The following is a 20,454-nucleotide window of genomic DNA, read 5'->3' on the forward strand; positions in this document are numbered from 1 at the left end:
ATTAGCATTTTAAATCATCCTCCATAGTAACCATCTCAAAATACTACAAATATATCTGTTTGTAAAGGTATGTTTTCCAAGTACACTTTGCATCTGGAGAATATTCCGTAGGACTTGTTATATTAATAGCTGACATATATTTAGTACTAAAAGAAAGGCCATGAAGATCATGAAGTTAGTAAGTGGTGATGGCATCTGGGTTTGGACCTGGGTCTTAGCTCATGATCTCCTGGGCCTTTTCCCACAGAACTACAATGGTTTGTTGTTTTTTTTTATTGGTCTCTTCTTAAACACATTTAATTAAACTTCACTTGAGCAGTAAATCTCTTCTCCTTTTGCCCCCAAAATGGACAATAATACACTTTCACGCAATGTCCCCCCAGCAGCCATAATTTTCCAATGAATATTTTCTGGCCCTGTCGTAGCCTTTAAGGCAGCAGTCCTGATCCAGAGATGGTACCGCCGCTATATTGCCCGCCTGGAAATGAGGAGACGATGTACGTGGACCATCTTCCAGTCTATGGAATATTCAGGACACCAAGATCAGGTCAAGGTACAATGTTTGGGGGACATTTCTAGGGCTCCTTTCCTGCCAATTTTTCAAAGTAGTCTGGGACTCTATAACTCTTGGATTTGGACTTCAAATCCAGTTCAACTTTCCCTTCTTTTCTTTGGCAGCTCCATGATTTCTTCAGTTACCTTGTGGATCACTTCACACCAAATAGCCAAAATGAAAGTAAGACCCCACTTCCTTCAGCATGCAGACCTCATTAATCAAGGGTTTAGAGATTAGGGGTTGTGTCTGTTCAAAGGTGAGAGCTTATACATGCAGAGATGAGAGGAAATCTCAGGGGAGGAACTGAGAAAGACTCTAAGCCATAAATTCACTGGAATCCCCTCCTTTCATTTCTCTTCTTTCTCCAGTTGGGAAGAATTCACCAGATTTCTTCCCTAAATTGGACAGCTCTTGATTTTCTTTTCTTTTTTTTCTTTATGCTGAGGCAATTGGGGTTAAGTGACTTGCCCTGGGTCACACAGCTAGGAAGTATTAAGTGTCTGAGACCACATTTGAGCTCAGGTCTTCCTGACTTCAGGACTGGTGCTCTATCCACTGCACCACCTAGCTGCCCCTAGCTCTTGATTTTCTAAAGATTGTAATATAGTACCTCCCTAACTAGACTTGTTTCTAAGGAGACACCCAGGCCAGTGCCCCTCATTCCAACTTGCAGCTGTTCTCTCTCACCTTCTTGGAGTCTCCCCATTTTAAGAGGACTTTCCAATGAAGTTGGAAGACAGAGATTTTTCATTTTGTCCTTTCCTGTCAGTGTCTCATGCTCTAAAATGACCCTTCTTCCCTCTCCCCTACCAAAGCTCCCATGCTTCCAATGAGTATCAGGTGAGAAGAAACAGCAGATAATTTACAAAATAAAGAGTATGAAAGCTCTGAGGATTCTTATAACTCATTTTGACTCTCATTTGCGTCAGTATTTCAGCAAGATTCACCGGAACTTTTTCTGTCCTGATTAGGGAACTTCCTTAGCTCTATGTTCACTGAGGAGAGACTCCTTAAGGAGTCGGAGATGGAAGAATACTGTGACTATGAATCCATAGAGGTGCCAGACTATTACACCGGACCCCATGTCTCCTTTCCTCTCCTTCCTGACCATGCGACTGCCTTAGTGGAAGCTTTCAAACAGAAAAAAGTAAGCAGATCAGGGGAATATGGATGGTGATACCCAATCGTGAAGCTTCAGATACCTTTTTATGTATGAAGACACCAAATAGAAGTCAAATTTCCCAGACTACCACATGTGTATTAAAGGGGTGAACTCAATTAAAGGGATGTCACAATTCATTCTCTAGTCATCCAGTGTTTCTGGAAGAAAAGAGTGAAAAGAATACATCAATTAATGCAATATAGAGATATGTGTACAGATACATATGTACTGTGTATACACGTGTATATGTGAACATATAAACACAAGTACATGCACAATGTATACAATAATTATACATTTGGGTATATGTAAGACTATACATATAAACAGACACTCATGTATGTGTCTATATATTACATGGTATATATTCATATATCTTATATGTTAACATATATATACAGATACGTAACAACTGTATACATATATACTGTGTATGTTTGCTAGTATATACATAGCATATATTTTAGTGCAGACAAACACGCAATAATGTGCATACATGTACACACCGGTGTTCAAGTGTGTGTATACAATACAATTATATATATATACATGAAATACATTCAGAACTATATAGTGGAACAGAAAAAGCATTGCCCTTGGTGTTAGAGATCTAGGTTCAAAAATTCTATCTTTGTGACTTTCTGTATGAGTCACCTTAGGCAAATGACTTTCTCTGTTTCCCATTTTATGGGTTTTATTATGGGATTATATGTGGGATTAATGATAAAAGGGTGTGATGGTAGGGAGAGGAGAAAGAATTTGGGATGATTGATTAGGATGATCATGATCTAGAAGGAATGAAATATACAGATTTCATGGATGGATGGAAAGGAAAGTAGAGATAGCAGGTTTCAACTAAGGGCTCGTGATTTCTTATAATCACTACTTGAAAATATCCAAATAGGGCCTTTTTTCACTCAGAAACACACTCTCTTGTTTTTCATTCTCTTTCCCTCCCCTTTTTCTCCCAGTAGCAGCTACACGCTCGTTATGTCTTAAATATTCTGCACGAGGCCAGGAAATATCTCATACAATTGCCAAACATCAACCACATCTCAACCTGTTACAGTGAGGAGATCACTGTGTGTGGTAAGTAAACTGGGGCATTCGGAGAAAGTCTTTATTGTTTGGGATCGCCAGAGGGGAGAATTTGAATATAAATTCTGTACACTAATCGTAAAAAGCCCTAATTGAGGGCAGCAGAGCTGGAAAATTGAGAGCTAAGGGCATTATGAACTCAGAACAAAAGGGAAAACTGCTCATCCCTGCTTGAGTAAAAAGATGCATGTAGCAGGCCTTGGGGGGGTGAATTCAGGTGGCCTTCTCACCTACAGATGAATTCAGGTGATCCAGTTACTGAGAAAAGCAGAAACGTTGACTTGCTAACTCCTCCACTGTCTGGGAAGCAGTTGGAGGTAATCAGTCTAGTAAAATTGAGGTCGCTTTGGGGATTTCATTGTTTATTTAAGGCCTTAAAATTATAGCTCAAGTTGCAGAATGTTGAGTATAAATTCAAATATTTGATTTTTATTAATCTATACAAATGTTTTTATCATGACTTTGTGAATAAATAATTTTATGAAAATAAATTCATAAAATAAATTATTTTATGAAAAAAAGATATATTTAGATTGAATCCAGAGACATGCTGGAAAATATTAAACAACCATATCTCCAGGGGAAAAAAAATGTGTAAAAGACATACTTTTATGTTTAATCTGAACTAGCATTAATCTATATTAACATTAATTAATATTAATCTGTATTAACATTTTCTCCACCATTTCTTGTCAAAAAAAGGAACAAAACAATAAATCAAGCCCTGATCTGTAATATCTACTCATTTTCAAGGAGCAATTGATCATAATTGGCTATGCAATTTCATTGAAACTGATCTTGACACATCCCTGCCTGGAGGGGAGATTCCCCAAGATCATGAACCATTACTAATATTTCTTTTATCACACCAACCACAGGACACCCAACCTCAACGAAACATACATTTAAATAGAGAAGTATTTTATGCTTCTCCTTTCTCGCCTCCACCCCATTCCAGTTTTACTGTAGAAGACAGCACACATTTAGGGAACTTGCTTGAACAGAAAACATAACTATGGGGATTCATCTTCCTATCATTGCATTTGCATTTGGGGACCACTGCTGGGACCACTGTGCTCCTTTCCACTAAGAGCTTCCAATATTGATTGTTGGTCTGATGATAGTATCAGGGTGTGAGATGCCTATTTCCCCCCTGTAACTGCAAATTCCTGACATCCTCTGTTGCCCTAATCTCTCCCTGAGCTGCCATCTGTTCCTGTGATATTCCGGTCCTCTGAATTACCATTTGCAGGTGTGGCTAATGAACTGCTCACAGTTGTTCTCCACTGCTGTCATCTGTTGGTTCCTTGTTGAAATGCAATTGCTACAAGACCTTTTTCCCCCTTGGGGATGACATCTCAGCTTTGTCCCAACCAATCCCAATCAATGAAGTTATTGTTATCCCTACATATATTTATTTCGTATAGTTCTGTTTCTGAAAAAAAGATTATATTCATTACTTCAAGTTGTTGCTATTATTATAGTGCAAGAAAATGCTATTTATATTTTATTTATGGAAAAACTAAAAAACCAAAAAGTCAGGACTTCCTCAGGGTAGGTATGTATATGCATCGTTTTTTTTTTTTTCCTATTTAGAGTAAACATTAGAGAGAATGACAAATACCAGTAGGAACTGATCATTTTCCCTATGTCTTTGTTAGGAGATTTACATGGCCAGCTGGATGACTTAATATTCATATTTTACAAGGTATGGATTTTTAGTAAAACATAAATTTTCAATTTTAAAATAACTGGAATTAGAAAATGTTTTTTTAATCTTATTAATTACAATAACCGTGCAGTAAATAACAAAATCTCAGGATCTCAGAGTTGGAAAAGGGTGTCGAGGTGGTACAGTGGATAGAGTAAGAGACTTAGAGTCAGGATACACTTGAGATAACGACATTTATTATGTGATCCTGGGCAAGTCACTTAATCTCTATCTGCCTGAGTTTTTTCATCTATGAATTGAAGATAATAATAGAGTCTTCCTCACAAGGCTGATATGAGGATCAAATGAGTTAACCTATGTAAAATAGATAAATGCTAATTTCTCTTCTTTCTCCTCTTCCTACTCCTCCTTCTTTATCTAATCCAAACTATATCTGAACAACATCCTCCCAAACCGGAGTTCTCAAAGTTTACAGAGCCATGGACGCCTTTGGTAGTCTGACCAATCTTGTAGACCCTTTCTCAGAATAATGCTTTTAAATGCATCAAATGAAATGGATAATATTACAAGGGAAACCAACAATACTGAAATATAGTTATCAAAATATTTCCTTAAGATATAAGTTCATAGACCTTAATGTAAACTAAAATTTGAGAAGAATCATGTGACATTCCTGTGAAAGTATCTAGTGATAGATGTTCTTCCATTCCTGTGATGAGAAATCCACTAAGGCAGTTCATTCTACTTTTGAATAGTCCGTCTGTTTGTGAGGCAGTTTGGCCATAAATCAAGCCCAAATTGACTGTTTTGAAATTTCTAGAGTCAACATATAGTAGTACCATATAAACTTTCAGGATTATTTTAGTACAATATTCTATGATTTTTAAATTATATACACTGATACTAAATAGATAGAAGAGTTTACAGTACAGCAACCAATTTTCTTCTTTTTCTGATAAGTAATCATAGTGCTCCTAAATTTTTGAGAGAATGAGATTATTTAAAGTTTCTTCCATATGCAATATCATAGTGAACTTAAATTTCATGGTATTTATTTCTAAGAAAATATAAAATGATTCATAATGCAATATAGCAATTGCAGTGATCCCTTATACATATTGGGGTTAAGGATATGGCACCCCACAATGTAGAAAATCCATGTAGAATTTCTGTGTCCTCCCTTCAAAATGGAGAAGTCTGAATTATATAGTATAAAATATGCTGATATACAATACTATAAATATATATTATGCATTTCTAAGTTCTGTACCTGGTGGTACACTACCTGCTGCAGATAGTCTTGCTGCTTCAGGTAAGTTGGATTGCTTGTCCCATTGGTGGCAGTTGGTGATAGGGATGGTGGACCTTTTTTCCACAGGGTTTGCTGCAGGGGACAGGTTGAGAACAGGTCCTGTTACCTGCCTGTCTGTGGCAATTAGTTAATAATTAGTTTTGCTGGCATGAGATTGGCCACTACTTCCCAAACTTTTACTCACCTCAATGAAATTGGAGTCAAAAGAAATGAATTCAAGTCTTGACTCTCTCCCTTTACATCTTGTCTAACTTGTCTTTCCTCTCTGGGATTCAGCTTCATCTCTGTAAAATGAGGAGGTTGGACTACATGAACTCTATGGCTTTTTTCTAGCTCTGATATGCTGTGATTCTATTATTTTATTAACTTGGGTTTACTAAAAAGATGTCAAAATGAAGAGGAATTTCTTTCTTTCTGCTAATATCTTCCCTAATCTGATGTAAACTATAGAACTCTGGTAGATCAGAATCACTGAGAATAAGTACTTATTAAGTATGTATTTGTATATAGCTGTACTCAATGTTTTTTAAGGGTGGTATATACTTGGCCATCCAATTCCACTCAATTAAAAACAATTTATTAAAATTTATTAAATTTATTTTAAATTATATTAAATTTCATAAAATAATGAAAAGCAAAATGAGCAGAACCAAGAAAATATTGTATTCAGCAACAACAACAATACAATACAAAATATTGTATTCACTATTGTTTACTGAGTGAATAAATCATTTTGACTATTCTAAATGCCTCAATTAACTATAAAGGACATATGGAGAAAGATTCTATCTGCATACAGAGAAAAAACTGATAATATATGTGCAGCATAATTATATACATACACACATATACCTCCTTGTTTCTAATGGTACCCATCTTTAAGGTAGCAGGAAGAGAGTAGGAGGGGAAGAATGAAAGGGGAGAGAAATTTACATGATAACTTTATTATAAATTTAAAAGGAATAACAAGTTGTAGGTAATAGATTTGCAGTTTTATATACAACTATTATGTTAACTATGTTAAGAAATGCTTCTTTTATTCTATAAATTAAGAAAAAATATATTCTGAAAAATGTTGAATAAATAAATAAATGCTTATTGATTGAAAAATAAAATAAAAAGCAGGAACTATATATTGTTACTTTTTTTGTATTCCCAGTATTTGGCAACATGCCTTGCATACATAATCATATTATAAATGTTTAGTGACTAGCTGTTACAATAATACTTGCATGTTTGAAGCTTAGTTTGATTTCCATTTTTATTGGATTTGTATTGCTTAGGTAACTATATGACATTTCCCCCCTTCTTTCTCTGTTTTTAAGTAAATTAAAAATCTGTTGCTTCCAAAATTTCAGAACTATTGGCTGATGATTTCCCCCTCTTATTTTTCTATTGGAATACTGGCAGCCATATTATTTTTTGGTTTTGTTTTTAGAGTTTGTGCAATGTTTGGGCTTTGGGGTTCATCTGTAAAATTCTGCTATTTCTTTTCCTTATCTTTTTCTGATTATATTTTGGCTCTGTTTTCTTGCCACACAGAATGGTCTTCCATCTCCTGAGAGATCCTATGTGTTCAATGGTGACTTTGTGGATAGAGGCAAACACTCAATTGAAATTTTGATGATTCTCTTTGCCTTCATGTTGGTTTACCCAAAGGAGTTCCATCTAAACCGAGGAAATCATGAAGATCATTTAGTCAATTTACGGTATGGTAATAAAACATACCTAGGTCTTAGCTATGTACTTGGAACTATTTCAAGAAGTTGATTTTTATAAATCTTCCATTTTAGTTCTCTACATTTTTTTTTTGGATTGGCAAAGCAATTGACTTACCCAGGATCACACAGTTAACAAGTATCTGAGGCTGGATTTGAACTCAGGTCTTCCTGGTTCTAGGGCCAGTGCTCTATCCATTGCACCATTTAGCTGCCCCTACAAATACTTTTTTAAAGAATCATTTTATTTTGAATTTCACAAACACCAAAAAAAATTTCTATATGCAAAGCAGAAGAGATTTACATGAGAAACTATGAATTTCTATTATATAGTTTTTTCTTTAAACACTTGTCTCACTTGTCATTATTTCCTTCAGAACTTCCTTCTGTTCTATTCTGTGTATTTTTTAAAAATGCTTCAATAGTCCTTTTTATTTCTTTTTTTTCTTAAAAAAACAAAAACAAAAACAAGCTCTCATTCCATTCTCACCTCCTTGAAAAAAAGAAAAATGCTGTCTTTATGGCAAATGAGCATAGCAAAAACAAAACAAATCCATGCAATGGCCACGTCCAAATATGTATATCTCATTCTTTACCATGAGTCCATCCCTACTCTGTCCAGAGGTGGGTAACGTGCAGAGGTCTGTTGATAAATATTAACTGCCAAAAGCAGGAGATGGGTAGAAGAAGGGTGGAAGAAGAATATGTTCAATGCACTTATAATCTGCATCCTTAATATTTTCTCTATCATTTTCTTACAAGTAGAAAAACTACTAGCAAAACAATGAATCAAGTCCTGAGTTGTAGCATTTGCTAATTTCCAAAGTATAAATATTCACATTGAAAATGTAACTCTCAAGAATCAGATGGCAGACCTCTGGAATCATGGCTGGTCATGGCATTGGGCAGAGTTCTAAAGTGTTTTCAAATATGTTTTTCTTAAAAAATGATGCTGTTACCATACAAATTGTTCTTCTGACTTTTCTCAATTCACTGTGTATCAGTTCATACAAATTTTCCAGGTCTTATTAAAATCTTTTAAAGATTCTTTTAAAAAAAGAAAATATTTCTCTAATTATTAAATGGAGAAATAGAAATCAAAATAACTTCCAAATTTTCCTTTCTCAACTTAGTTCTCAACTTTATAAAGTTGATAGAAGACAAAAATAATGTTGGAGGAGATCAGGGAAGGTTGATATGCATATATATTGTCAGTACAGGTATAACTTGATCCTACCATTTTGGAAAATAATCTGAAATTATATGAAGATTACTAAACCATTCATACCTTTCCATAAAGAATCTCACTACTGGGCATGTAAGTCAAATATAAAAATAAAAGGTCTAACATATCCCAAAATATTTATAGCATTACTGTTTGTCATAGTGAAAAAAATTAGAAATGAACTAAGTGTGCACACAGTGGGAAATAAGTGAGAAAATTGTGATTTATGAATGTAGTATAATATTATTGTGCTATAAAAAATAAAATCTGGGTATAGTTCAGAGAAACAAGGGAAGATTTGTATCAAATGATGCGGAGTGAAGAAAATTGAACCAGGCTAATAATGGCACAATGATTACACTAATATAAAGCAGTGGTTCTCAGAATGTGGTCTGGAGACCCTTGAAAGTCACAGAGGGGGGCAGCTAGGTGGTGTAGTGGATAGAGTACCAGCCCTGAAGTCAGAAGGACTTGAGTTCAAATTTGACCTCAGATACTTAACACTTCCTGGCTGTATGATCCTGGGCAAGTCCCTTAACCCCATTGCCTCAGTTTAAAAAAAAAAAAAAAAGTCACAGATGCCCACAAGGTCAAAATTATTTTTGTAATAATATACCAAGATCTTTTAATTTCTAATATGGTAAATAACTACAGATCTAACCAATATAAACAAGTTTTTTGCATCCTCAATTTTTTTTGGAATAAAAAGCAATTCCAAGACTAAAAAGTTTGAGAACTACTAATGTAAAGGAAATTACATTAAAAAGGTATCTAACAGGGGTAAATTCAATAATGGATATTGATCCTAGAAAATAATTGATGAAAATGTTGGTGAAAGTCTTCTCAGTAAAAATAATAGGACACCATAAATACCAAATGTGTCATGAAAAAACAGACATGATTACTGTATTGGTTGATTTTCCTTGACTTTATATTTTAAGGGAAGGCTTTAGAGTTGTGAAAGGTATATTAGGATACTTTAATAAAATTTCATAAGTAAAAGACATGAAAAATAAAAAAAACCTTCAAAATAATATGAAATTACTCTTACTTTTACTCTTACTAGATATGGCTTTACCAAGGAAGTGATGCACAAATATAAGGTACACTGTTTTTAAAACTTAAACCCTTTGTTATGTAGAATAGGTTGAGTTCCTTCCCCTAAGTTCATTATTTATTCATTCATCTCTTCAGGTAAATGGCAAGAAAATACTGAAGATGCTACAAGAGGTTTTTTGCTGGCTTCCACTGGCCACCCTTATTGATGAGAAAGTCCTGATAATTCATGGTGGGATTTCAGACAAGACGGATCTAGAACTTTTGGAAAAACTAGAAAGGCACAAGGTATTGTCTGTGTGATCAATTTATACAGATTTTCCTGTGACACCAGATTTCTATCACCATTAAAGTATTTATTATTTAATTATTACTGACCATCTAGAAAGACTTTTAACTAAATGGCCCTCTTTGTCCAAATAATTTAGGCCACTTCATATCTGTTCTCATTACCTACTCTAATTCCTTTAGTTTCTTTTTCTATTAGCTAAAGCTAATATTTCTAATACAATATTGAATAATAATGTATTCATTATTATTAAAATATATTATTATATAGGGCAACCTTATTTCACTCCTGATCTTACTGGGAATGCCTTTAGTTTATCTCCATCACATATGATACTTATCATTTTAAGGAAAATTCCATTTATTCCTATGCTCTCTAGTGTTTTTTTTAATAGGAATGAGTGTTGCATTTTGTCAAATGCTTTTTCTGCATCTATTGATATAATCACATGATAGCTTGGTTATTGATATAGTCAATTATGTTAATAGTCTTTACTAATTTCATATCTATTTTCTACTTCACTTTGTCAATGAAGAATTGGATTGTGAGAATCTTAGTTTTTTTACTTACATCTGCCACTCTAAGAGTGTGATGTTAATGGGAGAATGAGTTCTATTGAATCTAAGAACACATAATAATAATAATATTTTTAAGGTTTGCAAAGCGCATTAAATATTATCTCATTGGATTTTCACCACTCCATAAAATGTGCTTATTATTATTTCATTATACTTATCATATTATTATCATCCTTATTATTTCCCTTTTACTGATGAGGAAATTGATGCATAGGGAGACTAAATGATTTGACTTGTTATAAAGCTAGTAAGTGATAAGTAACTTTTACATGAATTATTGTCAAAAATATTATCAATATTTTCCATTTTATTATATAATTCAGTCCTAACAACCAAAAATTATGGGTTTTGTTTCTTAAGCAAGCCACCAGGAATCTGAGATGCTTCAGACAAGGAAGACTGACTGATTTAGATCAAGCCAGAGAGCTGTCTAATCTAACAGGAAGAGGCTGACTTTATTTCCAGTGTAGGATTTGAGATTCATTAACATCATAAAACAAGCTGTACTTTCACCCAATTGTTCCTGACTCGTCAGTCAGGAAGAAAAATAAGAAATAGAGGACATTATGTCTTAGCTGGCCCCAAGAGAATGAACTTTAGGCAACAAAGTGAAGTAGTTATAATTAATTGGCAATCACAGCCCAAAAGACATGAGAAGAGGAGATCAGAACCTTTGGGGAAGAAACTTCTCTTCCCAAATTAGACACAGTGTAGTGGAAAGAGCACAGAATTTGGATGCCAACTTGGGTTTGAATCTTGGCTCTACCATTTGCTACATGTGTGATCTTGGGAAAGTCACCTCTGGAGATCTAAGTTTCCTAATCTATAAATTAATAGAGTAGATTAGATGACTTCTAAACTTCCTTCCAACACTAAATCCTATGATGGAATAAGGTAGGGAAAGGGGAAAAGACGAGTATTGGAAAAAAAATCTGTTATGTCTGTCTCACACAAAAAAATTGTTATGTTCCAGTTTTTATTAACTTTTTGTAAAAGTTCTAATTCTTTCAGTATTTAGAGGAGAAATAGAATGAAGGAATAAAGTAGGAGGCTTATCTTAGTCAGCAGGAAAGTTACTTAAGAAAGATATGTTCTTTTCCATCAATGTCTAAAAATTATTTGCTCCCTCTGTATATAAGCAGTTCTTTAGTTAATCTTAAGAATTCAGATTTAATTAATTAACAAACTTTTATTAAATAGTGCTAAATGCCAGGGACTGTGCTAGGTGTTAGGGATGCAAAGACAAGCATGAAGCTACTTTTGATCACTAAGATTTCCATCAGAAGAGTCAATATGTACATAAGTATAAAAAAGAATATATATAAAATACATAAAAAGGTAACTTTGAGAAAGAGAATAATAGGAACTGGCAGGATTAGGTTAAGTGACTTGCCTGCTCAGGACCACATAGTTGTTGGGCGATAAATAATTCTTACAACGTGTATTCTCAAAAATATATTTTAAAAGTTTTCATTCATGGAATTCTAATGGTAAACAAGGCATTTGAAGAAGAGATAAGAAGGGAATTTTAGAGGACAGCTAGTACAAAGGTAGATGAAGTTTCTTATGTGAAGAATATTAAGGTCATTTTGACTGGATCAAATATGACTAAGTAAGTGATCTACAATGAGGTTGAAAAAACAATTTGGGTCCAAGTTGTGAAGTTAAATGTTATACAAATGAGTTTATAATTTATCCTAAAGAAAGCAGTAGTATTTATTGAGTAGTAGAATGTGTATGGTCAGACATATACTTAAGGAAAATCATTTTAGGATCTATGTGGAGTATTGGAGAGGAGAGAAACTCAAGAAAGGAAGACTAATTGCAATATTTTTGCATATTAATAATACTTGTTTATTATTCCATATCTATAAGTGAAGCTTTCAGTACTACTCAAAATTTATGTACTGGCCTTGAAACAGATCAGATTTCCATTGCTTCTTATTTTTTATGCATAATTGTAAAGCTATCTTAAATTATGGAGATGTTTGCTTTAAAAAATCATACTGCCCATACCATACATCAATTTTTGTTAACAAACAAGAGTTTAACAGCATTTATCTGATAATTCTCATATTAGCTGGAAAATATTACAGAAATATGTCATACATAGTTTGTTTTTGCTTAAATGAATGAACTTTTCTGCACTTTTTGCAGATGCTATTACAAACTCATTCACTGTAGCAGATAATTTCATGGAAAGATTGTACTCAATTCATGGTATTCAAACCAATCTCAAAAAAAATTTAAATGAAACAAATTATTATTTTAAAAACTCACTGACAATGGTCAGGAAATGTTTGTTTTTAAATTTTCTACATTTAGACATGGCAGCAAAATAATTATTTCAAATTAAGGCATTAGGAGGCCAATGCCCCAACCATAAATAATTGGGATGGAGAACACCTAATTATCATCTTCCTTGAAGTGATTTTTAAAATTCAGAATTCCTTCCATCAATTGATGAGGTTCTGAACTAGGTTGGTGGCCATAGGAATAGAGACAAGGGATTCAATGCTAAAAATATTATGGGGATAGAAATAACACCGGACTTGGGGACAGCTAGGTGGCGCAGTGGATAGAGCACCAGCCTTGAATTTAGGAGGACCAGAGTTCAAATTTGACCTCAGATACTTAGCACTTCCTAGCTGTATGACCCTGGGCAAGTCACTTAACCCCAGCTTCAGGGAAAAAAAAAAAAAAAAGAAAGAAATAACACCGGACTTGGTTGGTTGGTTAGTTGTTATCCTTCATTCATAAAGAGGACCAAAATGACATCATTAGGTTAGAGATTTGGGAGGCTTTAATATAATGAGGATAATTAAATGGAAAGCAAGTGAGAGAGCATACAGAAGTCTAGGACAGAATTCTGGATGATCACCTGTGATTAGTGTTTACACTATCAAAGGTCAGATTTGAGACTAGTTCTCTAAATCAATGGTCTAAAAACCTGAAGTCCACAGACCCTCAAGAAGGTTATGATTAGTTTCTATCATATTTGTAATCTTGGATGGGGAAAAAATAACCTTTTTATTTTTATAAACCTTTAATTGAAATTTATCATTTCTTTCAGTTATTTAATTTTGAAATAGTATTTTATTTTTTCTCAATTACATATAAAGACAAGTTTTAAATTTAAATGCATTTAAATGGAAATTTGAATTCCAAATTTTCTCCCTTCTTCCTTCACTTTTCCTTCCCTTTCCCCAAGATGATAAGCAATTTGATGTTATATATGCAAAATTTCCCACGCATATAATTTTGCAATTATATTTCTATATTGTCATATTGTCCTTCAATTATTTAAAAATTTATAACAAATAAAAATTATAAAAAATATTTAAGGTATTCTCTGAAGAGTTTCACTAGACTTCAGCAGGGGGTCCATGATACAAAAATGGTTAAATGTCATATTTCTACTATGTCAGGCTCTTGCCTAACAAATCATAAATGTTCCATTTTCTTCTCCATTTTCTCCTCATATGTGTCTCTTCTGGTCACTTATAGATAATTTCCACCATAAAATATACGAAGAAATCGGAGAAAAAGAAAGCGGAGGAAAGCAGAAGTAGCTCACTTTGGTTTCCCCTTAAAAGCCGCTCTGTGCCCTCCTCCCCCCTGCGTCTGAGCCCTCACAAGGGAGGCCGGTCAGCCAGCATCCCCTGTACCTTCACACCTGATCGGAAAGAGATCTCCAAGAAGGTCCGGCAGTCGGTGCAATTGGAGTTGAAAGAAGGCCAGCAGCTAGTGGACTTCCCAGAATTCAAAGACAAGGAGGAGTCCTTGCGCTTCCCACCAGAATCAGAACCAAATTCTTGTGACTTTCAAGGAGTAAATCAAGAGGAGTGGAAGCAGGTGAGTAATGAGTGGTCAAATGAACAGCTCCCTTCTTAGCTTTGTATAAAGAAAGAACGGAACTTATTGGACAGCAAGGAGTATCTTGAATTTTTTTTGGTATCCCCGGCTTTAGACAGGTATTTAGTGAGCATTTTAAAATGCCTTCTATGTGCCAGGAACTGTGATAAGTGCTGGATATACAAAAAAGTCTAAGGATAGTTCCCATTTTTAATATAATATATTTATAAATATGACATATTTATAAATATAAATATATAATATATATTTATATTGTGGATATAATAAATATATAAATAACATATAAACAAGAGAGAGACTGGATAATGTAAAGTTCTTCTTGGATGGAGGGTACCAGTTCCTGTGTTCCCTTTAAGATCAACAGTCATTGATTAAGTTTTTATTTTGTGCCAGACATTCTGTTAAGTTCTGTAGATATAAAGAAAGGCAAAAAGTCTGTCCGGCATGCCGTCTAATGAAGGAAGCAATATAAAAACAAAATTAATATAGGATAAATTAGAGGTTATCGACAAAGTATTTGAGGATAGAATGAAAGAGTGGCTAATTCAGGACAAGTTGTAACTAGAATAGGGTGATTGGATTTTAGTATATATATATATATATATATATAACTTATTTATCATATTAGAAATTTAAACATCAGTGCGCTGTTTTGGTGGAGTTGTGAACTGATTCAACCATTCTATAAGGCAATTTGAAACTGTGCCCAAAGGGATATAAAACCATGTATATCCTTTGACCTAGCAATACTAAGTCTAAATTAAAAAAAAAAAAAAAAAAAAGATTAAAAAAAAAAAAAAAACCAAAAAGGAAAAGGATATATATGTACAAAAGTGGCTTTTTCTGGGGGCAAAAAATTGATGGATACCCATCAATTGGAAAATGGCTGAATAAATTATGGTATGTGACTATGATGGATATTATTGTGTTATAAGAAATAATGAGCAGGATGCTCTCAGAAAAACCTGGAAAGACTTTCATGAGCTGATGCAAAGCATGCTGCATGAGCTGATGATGTACTGTGTGCAAGTAACAGCAATATTGTAAGATAATCAGCTGTGGATGGCATAATTATTCTCAGCAATACAGTGACCCAAGACAATTCTGAAGGAGTTATGATGAAAAATGCTATTCATCCCCAGAAAAAGAATGGATAATGTCTGAATACAGATTGGAACATACTTTAAAAATCCTTTATTTTTCTTGAGAGTTTGGTTTTTTTTTTTGTGGGGGGGTCTATGTTTTCTTTTGCAACATGACTATTATGGAAATATTTTGCATGACTACACATGTATAACTTATGTTAAATTGCTTGCATTCCCAAAGGGGGGGGTTACGGGGAGGGAGGAAGGGAGAGATTTGGAACACTCAATTTTTTTTTTTCCTTCTCTATAGTATTTTTCCAAAAACACATAAAAATAGTTTCCAACAGTTATTTTTGTAAGATTTTGTGTTCCATAATTTTTCCCTCCCTCCTTTTCCTACACCTCAGCAACAATCTGATATAAGTTAAACATGTACAATCCTTAGAAATCTATTTCCATATCTGTCATAACATATGATATCATAATTAGTCAGCCATTCTCCAACTGATGAATATCCACTCAGTTTCTGGCGATTAACTTTTAAGATCAAAGATGGAACCAGACAAGTGTAGATCATGTGGGGTTTGGGCTATGTATCTGAACATACACAGTAACCTTCGACTCTCATTAACTTGTTTCTTTGTTAAGTTTCTCTCGTAAGCAATGTAGGACACAATTATCTCATAATATTTCAGAAATTCTCTCTGCCATTGATCCACTCTACCTCAGTCTGAGCTTCGGAGAATTTTCTCTCCCTTTTAGGAGAAATTCAACAAAATGATTGTATCTAATGACCTTCTTATTGTCTGCATATATGGATAAGTGTGAAGAAATGACCCAGGAACAAAAATTCTTTTTCCCCCCCCTGAGGTAATTGGGGTTAAGTGACTTTGCCCAGGGTCACACAACTAGGACGTGTTAAGTGTCTGAGACCAGATTTGAACCCGGGTCCTCCTGACTTCAGGGCTGGTGCTCCATCTACTGCACCAACTAGGTGCCCCTCAAAAATTATTTCTGATGGATCTCAGGTCGTAGATATTCTGTGGAGTGATCCCATGCCCCAGGAAGGTTGCAAAGCCAACACGGTCCGAGGAGGGGGCTGCTTCTTTGGGCCCAATGTGACAGAACAGGTGCTCCAAAAGTACAGCCTTCAGTTTCTGATCCGGTCCCATGAGTGCAAGCCGGAAGGCTATGAATTCTGCCATAATCGCAAGGTGGGTACCTTTGTTGTGCATTCTTTGCTCTTGAGAAGGACCAGTGACATCAGGAAGGGGATGTCTTGGGTTGCGTGTGAATCAGATTTGATAGTTGTACTATTGTCAGCCTCAGTCTCTCCTCCAGAGTCCTTAAGATCCATCCCTACACCTTGGGTACCAGAGCCCTAGACTCTTGTAGAGCAGAGCAAAGGGGAGGAGAGTTTGGTAGCTGGATTCCCTCAACAACAAATAACAGCAAGAGAAACCAGCTTTGAAGGTGGGAACCCAACAGGGAGTGGGAGGGTGAATAGCAAAGAAAATCCAGGTGTCCATCTTCTCTATCCTGTTTTTGTTTAGGTGCTAACCATCTTCTCTGCTTCTAACTATTATGAAGTTGGCAGCAATCGAGGTGCCTATGTTAAACTGGGGCCGGATCTGATCCCACACATTGTACAATATCAGGCTAACAAGACCACCCACACACTGACAATGCAACAGAGGTGAGACTGTTTGATGGCAGACTGCCATGGAATGGGATGTGTTTTGGGGGTATATTCCAATTGTCTTGTAGAGCTGTATTGCTGATTCGTAGTTGATCATGGTACAAAATTGCTGCTACTCTGTACAATATTCCCTTATTCTAGGCACTTCACGTTGTGTCAGTCCATTTAAGTCTTTCTAGTTTTGTTTTTTTTTCTGAAATCATTGTGCTCATCATTTTTATGGCACAGTAATATTCCATTATAACCATATTACACAACTTGTTTAACCATTTCCTAACTGAAGTCAAGATATCCCCTGAATTTCCAATTTTTTTTGCTATAATAAATAGGATGTATTACCTATATTACATATAAACATATGTATTTGCATATATATATATAACATTTATAATAATGCATAACAAATTTTTTTATACATATAGAACCGTTTCCCCATTTCTTTGATCTTTTTGGGATAGATTAATAGTGGTAATGCTGGGTCAAAGGGAATGCATAGTTTTATACCCCTTTAGGCATAGTTCCAAATTTCTCTCTAAAATAGTTGGATCCATTCACAATTCCAGCCACAAGGACAAACTTCAACATATGCAATATTTCCATTTCAAAAGATCCTCCTTATAGTCAAGGATGTTATATTTCTGCTATTCATACAATGTGTGTATTTCTTTTTTAGAGTTTAATTATGCCAGAAATCTGATATTGGGAATAGATTTAACTATTAAGAATTTAACTTATTTTGAATTTATAGGTGATTACTACAAACTAGAATTACCAAGATTTAATTATTTACCAAAAAAAACTGAAGAAATTCCATAATGATTATTTATCACTAAAGGTGAAATTGATATTTCTGTCAGATTTAGATAATTAGTAATAGGGAACCTTTCTGACTTCTTCAGAATTATGTCAAACCAGACCAGACCATACTAAGACTACTCAGGAATATCTGGAAATTAAAAATGATAGATAATGAGACAAATATATAAAACAGCAAAGGGAGAAAACCAGTTTTACAGCCTTGAAACCTCATCTGATGCTAAAGAATTACCTATTATTAATTTTTTTTCCTTCACCTTGGAAAGATAGAAGTTTGTATCAGAAAATAAACAACTTTAATTTTGGGAGAATGTTTTTACCTTATCATGATATTTCTTTTTATGAATAATTTAAGAAAACTTAACTGTTTAGGAAAATTAGAAGCAAAGTCACCTAACAGATAAAAGTAATTTTAAAGAAATCAGGATGGGAAAACAAGAGCCTATATATCAGAAAAGGGAAAAATAAGAATCCCTGTCAGCTGATCAGAGCAGTAATTGTGAATTTGTTTCCCAGGTTTATTGGTGTGATGGAGCTAGTGCTCTCTTTTTATCAGAGTGAAGACAAAGACTCTGAGCCAGAGAGTTTCTTTCCCATCATGGTCTGCCTCTTATCACAGTGGTAGCGAGCAGTTTAAATCAGAAATCTTCTTGCCATTACTGATTGACCTCTTTATTTTTAAACCTGTACAAACTTATTTTGATGATTACTGCTTTATAGTATAGTAGCAGAGAGGAGTTCTATCAAATTCCTTCCATGATACAAATATGTTCTTGATAATTATGGCAAGGAAAGTCAAAACAGAAAAAATATGTAGATCATTTATCCTTAATGAATATTAATGCAAAAGTTTAAATAAAATATTAACAAAGCAGCTACACAACATATCACAAAAATTATACATACACTAAAACCAGACTGGATTTATAACAGGAATGTGTGGTCAATTAATATGAAAAAAGAGATAAATATAATTAAATATGTTAATAAGAACAAGAAAAATCATGACTATATCAATAGATGTAGAAAATACTTTTGACAAACTACAATATTTGTATCATGGAAGGAATTTGATAGAACTTCTCTCTGCTATTTGGAAGTAATTTGAATAATAATTGAATTCACTTGTGAATCCATTTAGCTCAAGATCTTTTTTTTTTTTTTTTTTCCCCTTTTGGGAGTTTATTTATAGCTTATTCAATGTGTTTTTCTGAGATTGGGTAGTTAAGTTCTCTATTTTAAAATTCCATTAATCTGGGTATTACATTTTTATAAACATTCTTTCTGGCAGTTGGGTGGCTCAGTGGATAGAGCATGGGGTCCTAGAGTCAAAAAGATTGGAGTTCAAATCGGAGTCCTTTTTTATTTCTAACTTGTATTTATCTTTTCTGCTTCTCTTGATTCCTATGTTTATATTTCAAAGTTTCTAGTTTAGTTCTGGTCCTTTCCTCAGGAATGTTTGGAAATCTGCTATTTCAATATACTCAGTTTTACTGAATAAGTTATTCTTTGTTGTAAACATAGAGCTACTGACTTTTACATCAATAAGTTTTGAGAGATCAGAATACAATGGCAAGAAAGAAAAAGTCTCTTTCCTCAAAAAGTTTACTTTCTCCTAAGAGGCTGCAATAATGAAAATTATTATTATTGCTGTCATGCATAAAGGAACACACTTGACATACTTGATTAAGTAACTTTATGAGGTAGATGCTATTTTTATCCCCATTTACAGATGAGGAAAATGAGATCATATGATTTGTTAGTATGTGAAACAGAATTCTAATTCAGGTCTTCCTGATTCTAAATCCAGCATTCTGAGTATTTTACCACAGAGAGGAATATGTGGTAAATTAAGGAAAAAACGTTTGGCACCACCTCTCAAAAATCAAATAATTTATATTGCAAAAGTAATTTATAACCGGAATATTTTTGAATATTTTGAAATATAACCATAATATTCATGAAAGCAAAATTTCCTTTATTTTGTTCTAAAATTCCTGTGCTTCCCTTTTATCTCCCCGATCTATCCCACTCCTCAGACTATCATTTATTATAAACATTGATATATTTCAAACCCTAAAGCACTTCATGAACAAATTAATCGGGGAAACACTGTAGTAGAATCTTGTGATTATTTTGCCCTCAAAGACTTGTTCTTGGAGGTTTGGAACATATATGTAATGCCCAGGAAACAGGTACATGTTGGTAAATATTTAGCAATTGACTCTCCAGGAAAAAAAGAAAAATCAAAACATAACAATGTATGCTTATCACACTTTTAAGTTTAACCCACATCTTTAACATTTTCTCTA

General features: G+C 34.0%; 1 protein-coding gene across 1 annotated transcript in view; it reads left to right on the top strand.

The window, feature by feature from the left end:
- The window catches only part of PPEF2 (protein phosphatase with EF-hand domain 2), a 35,200-nt gene that overhangs the window by 5,471 nt on the left and 9,275 nt on the right, over positions 1–20,454 (top strand). Inside the window, exons 2-12 of the mRNA XM_074274207.1 lie at positions 426–553; positions 679–736; positions 1,528–1,703; positions 2,693–2,807; positions 4,478–4,524; positions 7,343–7,509; positions 9,810–9,846; positions 9,938–10,087; positions 14,174–14,521; positions 16,656–16,841; positions 17,181–17,323. Coding sequence (XP_074130308.1) covers positions 426–553; positions 679–736; positions 1,528–1,703; positions 2,693–2,807; positions 4,478–4,524; positions 7,343–7,509; positions 9,810–9,846; positions 9,938–10,087; positions 14,174–14,521; positions 16,656–16,841; positions 17,181–17,323 — 1,555 coding nt within the window. The remainder of the gene's footprint in view (positions 1–425; positions 554–678; positions 737–1,527; positions 1,704–2,692; positions 2,808–4,477; positions 4,525–7,342; positions 7,510–9,809; positions 9,847–9,937; positions 10,088–14,173; positions 14,522–16,655; positions 16,842–17,180; positions 17,324–20,454) is intronic.

This window comes from Sminthopsis crassicaudata, chromosome 6, assembly GCF_048593235.1.
Source record: "Sminthopsis crassicaudata isolate SCR6 chromosome 6, ASM4859323v1, whole genome shotgun sequence".
Taxonomy (NCBI): domain Eukaryota; kingdom Metazoa; phylum Chordata; class Mammalia; order Dasyuromorphia; family Dasyuridae; genus Sminthopsis; species Sminthopsis crassicaudata.